Source organism: Nicotiana tabacum, chromosome 23, assembly GCF_000715075.1.
Source record: "Nicotiana tabacum cultivar K326 chromosome 23, ASM71507v2, whole genome shotgun sequence".
Lineage (NCBI taxonomy): Eukaryota > Viridiplantae > Streptophyta > Magnoliopsida > Solanales > Solanaceae > Nicotiana > Nicotiana tabacum.
In genome coordinates this window covers 96,095,902-96,101,618 of record NC_134102.1, presented here as the reverse complement: position 1 = coordinate 96,101,618, position 5,717 = coordinate 96,095,902, and the positions used below count along the sequence as shown (strand labels likewise).

The following is a 5,717-nucleotide window of genomic DNA, read 5'->3' as shown; positions in this document are numbered from 1 at the left end:
CCCTTTTTAACCTACGTACTTAAAGGAAAAACCCCTCCTAAAGTGATATGAATCGACCTTAATGAGTTTGAAACCTACTCATTCTCTTCCTCCATTTCCTTTTAAATCTTACGAAAATTTTAATTTTTTTTAATAAGAAAACAAACACTAAATATCTATTTTACAATTTTATCCAACACAGAATATTTATACGAAGGGTAAAAAATATGAACCATATATATATATATATATATATATTACTCAAAAAGAAAAAAATTGAAATTTAATAGTCTCAAGAGGTGCTCTTAATAAATTAATAACAAACAACAAAAGAAGAATCAAACAATATGGGAAAGTGTTCTACATATGAACAAGTCCCATTTTAGTTGAATAAGATGATAATGCAACTCAAGCAGAAAACCAACTTTTTTTCTCAAAAAGATTAAACACAAATAAGTTTAAGGTCTTTTATTTATTAAAAGTTTGGCGTTATATCACCAATTTTATTGAGCCACCTCTGCATAAAAGCATACTCCAAATCTACGACCGTTCCAAGTCTCGTCTTGTAAGGAATTCAATGACGCATCTTCTGTTTGGAGCAAAGACAATTTTGAGAGCCAATATCATCTGCTAGGCAAGGAGGCACAGTTGTTCCAACCTGGTACCATTTTTCCCTCTCCTGCATTAAATCCTTGAAAAAACTGTCTATTGTTTCTCTTGTGATGCCCGGCATGACTACAACATGTGCCATATCTCTTGTGCAAGACAGTTGCCAATGACGAATGAACTTAGGGTCATTAGGTCGTTCAAAGACAACGATAATGCTAGACTCATTGAGCATAGCGCTAATTCCTGCTTTATGAAGTCGACCTTTCAAATATCGGGCATTTTCGTTGCACATTTTGGCATCTTGTTGCAATCCGGCACGGCCTTTCATGCATAAACTGTACCATAAGAATATTGGTGCCAAGCCATTTCGACTACCAGAAATTGTAGCATCAACGGAAGCAATGTACTCGATTTTTGTTGAGAGACTAGTAATGTAACCTTTCCTTGTTATCTGAATGCCACAAGGCATTGGACATCCCAAGAATTTGTGGCCTGAAATTGAAACACTGCCTATTGGCTTCTTGAAGGTAATTGTTTTCACCTGTTGTCAAATATAATAGAGAACTATGTCACTTTCTATTTGTTCCATTGATGGGAATTTTTTTAAAGAAAATATATAACGGATTATAAAGTAATCTTACATGTTGGATAAATGGGACAATTAGCCCATATAGTGCAGCGTCACAATGGATGTAATATCTATCATTGGAATAACCACATTTTTGAAGTATTTGTAGGACCAAATCAAGATCATCAATAGCTCCTTTGAAGGTAGTTCCTAAATTATTGTTAAAAGTAGTAGTACTCCACGTATGAGAATGGGAAGATTACTTGACCATATATTGAAGTTTGGAAGATAAAGAATCTTATAATAATATTTACCAATATTGATATTGATGATGGCCGGTTTGTTCTTGTTGAGAAGTAATTTTGATCTCAAATCTGCATAATCAATCTCCCCATTGACTAAAGTATTGATGGTCTCTATCTCCATTCTGTACATTCTTGCTGCTTTAAAAATCGAGTAATGTGAATCCTTTGATGCATATATTATCCCAGTGGGATGTAACTCTCTTCTGCACAAATAATATTGAAATGGTAAAAGAGAAATACATCATTGAATATGAGGTCTCTAAATGTGTACATAACTCTTTTTTTAGATCAAGTATAAATATTGTAGAATGTCTCCAAGTGCAAAATAGGTCTGTTAGACTATTCTATAATAACAATTATGTCTCTGTCCCAAATAAGTTAGGATTGGCTATATAAATCTTTAGGCAAAGTTATATATATATATATAATACTAGACCTCATCAACTCCTCAAGTGGTGGACTCTTAAATTGGAAGTAGAAGAAACTGTCTATCAATGGAGATGGGAAAGTGATGCCTACCCAATCAAAAGACCATGGAGATTTCCCTCTGTGCCACCATTGGTAATGTATCCCCAATATTCATCCTTCTCAATTTCCCATAGTTGCGCAAACCAATCTAAAACAGCCACTTCAAAATCTTTTGAATGGAAATCAACAGTGTTCTGAGTGAAGGGATCTCCGCAGTTGTTCAAGTGGAATTGCAAAAGTGGAGCTAAAGCAGCATGATGCTCGTAACATATATTAACTGGATAACCTGTAAAGAACCCATTTAAAGAGGCTAAGTTTAAATATTTCGAGAACAAGTATGACTAAAAGGTTTTGTTTACATTATTCTTGAAATAGTTTCTATACTTCTCGTTGTAAAATTAATTTTGGCACATGTACGAAATTAACTAATAATCTACATATTTTTTAGGGATAATACGTAAAATACTCCATGAACTTGTCCAGATAAATAAGTTTCCTACTCAATCTTTACGAGTGTTCTAGTACCTCCCTATCGTTGGCCAAAGAAAATTTAATAACTCCTTCAAAGCCGAAAACCAGATTTTATCTTAGCTGTGTAAACACGTGCTGACACGTGTCATTTGCATGATTTTTACTTTTTTTTTCCTAGACTAATTCAACAATAACCACCCCCTTCCCAAAAATACTCCAAACAACCATCATCCCTAAAACTCAACAGTTTCACACCCTTCACCATTTTTGTCCAATTCATAACTCCCTACAGAGAGCTTGGGGTGGGCATATTTCGGTCCGAACCGAAAAAACCGACCGAACCAAAAATATTTTTATTTCGGTTTCGGTTATTCGGTTTTTTCGGTCGGTTTCGGTTTAAAATTTTAAAATTTCAGTTTTTCGGTTCGGTTTTCGGTTATTAGTTTATTTGTTTCGGTTAACCGAAAAATCGAATTATTAGCAAACCAATAAATTTTCGGTTGGTTTCAGTCTAATTTACCGAAATTTTGAAAGAAAACCAACAAATTCGTCAGTCCAATTATTACATAGAGAGAGCCCAATATGATAATGTTCTAACCGAAAACCGAACCGAATTTCTTAAACCGAACTGAACCGAACATATTTCAGTTCGATTTCGGTTACTACTTTTACAAAACCGAAAATCAAATAACCGAACCGAATTTCTTAAAACCGAACCAAACCGACCGAACGCCCACCCCTACAGAGAGCAACCATCGGACCATTTTTAATTAAAAAGATTTTCAGATTTTAAACAACTATAAATTGTAATAAATCACCGTCCAATTTCTTTCAACCATTTTTACCATTGAAGACCGTCCAACTAGCTTCAAAAATCAACAATACAATCCATTTACTTTCATATTTTATTATTTTTTACTTCTTTTCATTACCAAATTCGAATTTTTTTTTGTGGGGGAAAAAGGCAGCATATTCAGAGCTAAAATTAAAAACGCATTACTGTTGGGTCTAAAAAATATAAACTAATGGGTGTAGAAATTGGAAGAGAAAAAAGAGAAAGTAGAAATTGGGTTGCCTTTAATAATGACATTTGTAGAATTAAATATATACCTAATATTAATTAAGGAATACGGTGAAAGAATAAAAGGAGTAGTAGTAGACTAGCAATAACTAAGGAGAAGAAAAGGAGTTAGGTGAAGTTTCGACAAACTAAAGAGTTAAGGTGTGAGCTTTTGATTTGGAATTTGAGAATAAGTAGAAAACAAAGAAAATAAAGAAAGAAAATATGTGGGGATTAAGAAGAGAGGAGAAGAGGAAAAAGGAAGAACATAAAAGAGAACAGAAAAAGAAAAAGAAGAAAAAGAAATAAAAGAACAAAGAATAAGAAAATAAACAATGCAAAAAATATTTAATAATAAATATTTAAGTGCAATTAATTGATAACAACCAATTAAAAGATAACACGTGCATAGTTTAATTATTTTTTAATATTTTTTCTTGCCTTTCACGTGCATATAGAAATGTGATAATACATTCTTTGCCAAATTAACTTTAAGGGTGGTATTAAATTTACTTTGGACAACAACATAGAGGTACTATAAAAGTTTGAGCAGGAAAGACAAAATCGGAGAATCTTATATATTATCCCTATTTTTTAATAATTAATACTTAATGGAATTCAAAAATATATTGCATGAATGAGTACCCATTATTTGTCATTGGTACTGTTAGTTGTCGGAAGGACACATAACTAAAAGTAGTACATGTATATATACAAATTGTGGAACACAAACTATTAGAAACGTGTGGAGAATTAGGCACATCATTATTGTGGCATGTGGGAGAAGGTAGTTAGGGTGACAAAATATGAGGTAGATATCACACCTTGTTTCATTTAAAAAGCTATGTTTTTTTATTCCAAAAATATCCTTCAATTATAGGCAAATAGGTATGATGGTAAGAGAGTGTTCTAGTAACTCAAGGAACAGTTGAATAAACATGAAAAACTTTAATTTCCTATGTGTCCACCCTGACGAAGAGAGAACTTGGATCAGTGCAAAAGTTATGGGTTTATGTGAATTTAGTAATTTTATATAAATTTTATATTTATACTAAAAAATTTATTAAAAGTACAAAAATATTTAGTTTGGAACTCAATTCACTGGTCCAGTTATATTGCATTCTAACAAAGAAAAATCAAACAAGAAATGCAAATGTGTTAATTAAAGTGATTGCATTACTCTACGTTTAGGTAAGCACTTGCCGAAATTAAGGCCAAATTAGGATATCCATAGTCTCTTTTCTGTGGATATATATGTTATCCCTTTCGGGAGGGATAGCAAAGAACATTATCATACTTCATGGCTTCATGCAGCTATAGTTGTTATAGTTGTTGATCTCGCGTCTATCCAAAGATATTTAGCCTTCCAATCTACGGACCTTAGCTTACTAGTCTTTTAATTTTATTTTGTTAAATTGTGTATAAAAGTTAAAGTGATAGCTATATATTTATAGAAAAAGCCACTGAACATATACTTACCTATATGATATTCTGTCCGATGGGACAATGTCTCTATATATTGAGTCAAAATTCTGTCCAGTTCTTGCGAAGACGTCTTAATATCTTTATCATCAGATTCTACCACACTGAGACTCAAATTCTTCCGTGGTGGCGGTGGCGCGTTGATTTCACCTTTTGTTGGGACAATCATTATGTCAAACTCCTATCTCATAAACACAAAAGAAGAAATTTTAATTAAAATATCTTTTATGATTTGAAATGAAATGAGTATTAGGTTAATTTTATTATAAAATAATATACTAGTGAGTTGGCTCGTCTTTGAACTTGAGTATGAAAGAAAATACTATAGAAAAAAATTGAACATGAATATTACGTACCCTTTCAAATCCCATTCTTAGAGCTAAAGAGATGTCTCTTTCTGAAATTATTGGGATTAGTCAGAATGGTCTCAAAGAGATGAAGTTTTTGCGCATCTCACTTCATTTGGTTCCTCCAATTTATAACCAATGAAAGTTGCTTTCCCTTCTTAACTTTTGTTTGATGAAATCTTAAATTTGTCCTCTGTCGGGTGGGGGACGTTAAAGGAAATTAAAATATGTTCCATGGAAATTAAAAACGTGCCTCTATAGTTATTGGTCCAATTTTTCCTCCACGCGAGCTTTGTAAAAAATGTTTTTAACCGCTAGGAGAGAGAGGGAAGATGTGTAAAAATTTTATGTTGCATTTGAAATCAGAATTTAAAATTTTTGAGTTCTGAATTTTAGTTGACTAACATTAGATATTAGCAATTGATTTT

General features: G+C 32.4%; 1 protein-coding gene across 1 annotated transcript; it reads right to left on the bottom strand.

Annotated features, from left to right (window-relative positions):
• Positions 1–261: 261 nt before the first annotated feature.
• LOC142177597 (histidine decarboxylase-like) lies at positions 262–5,439 on the bottom strand. The gene is made up of 6 exons (XM_075246801.1): positions 5,299–5,439; positions 4,940–5,123; positions 1,981–2,215; positions 1,471–1,664; positions 1,230–1,366; positions 262–1,129 (listed from the first exon to the last, which is right to left on the bottom strand). The coding sequence occupies exons 1-6, from the start codon at positions 5,311–5,313 to the stop codon at positions 554–556; spliced, it is 1,341 nt and encodes a 446-aa protein (XP_075102902.1). The 5' UTR covers positions 5,314–5,439; the 3' UTR covers positions 262–553.
• Positions 5,440–5,717: the final 278 nt, after the last annotated feature.

Excerpts from the sequence above, each read along its gene's own strand:
- LOC142177597 (XM_075246801.1), bottom strand. Across the intron at positions 1,367-1,470 it reads CATCATCAATATCAATATTG|GAACTACCTTCAAAGGAGCT; the intron begins GTAAATATTATT and ends ACAATAATTTAG. Across the intron at positions 1,130-1,229 it reads TTGTCCCATTTATCCAACAT|GTGAAAACAATTACCTTCAA; the intron begins GTAAGATTACTT and ends ATTTGACAACAG.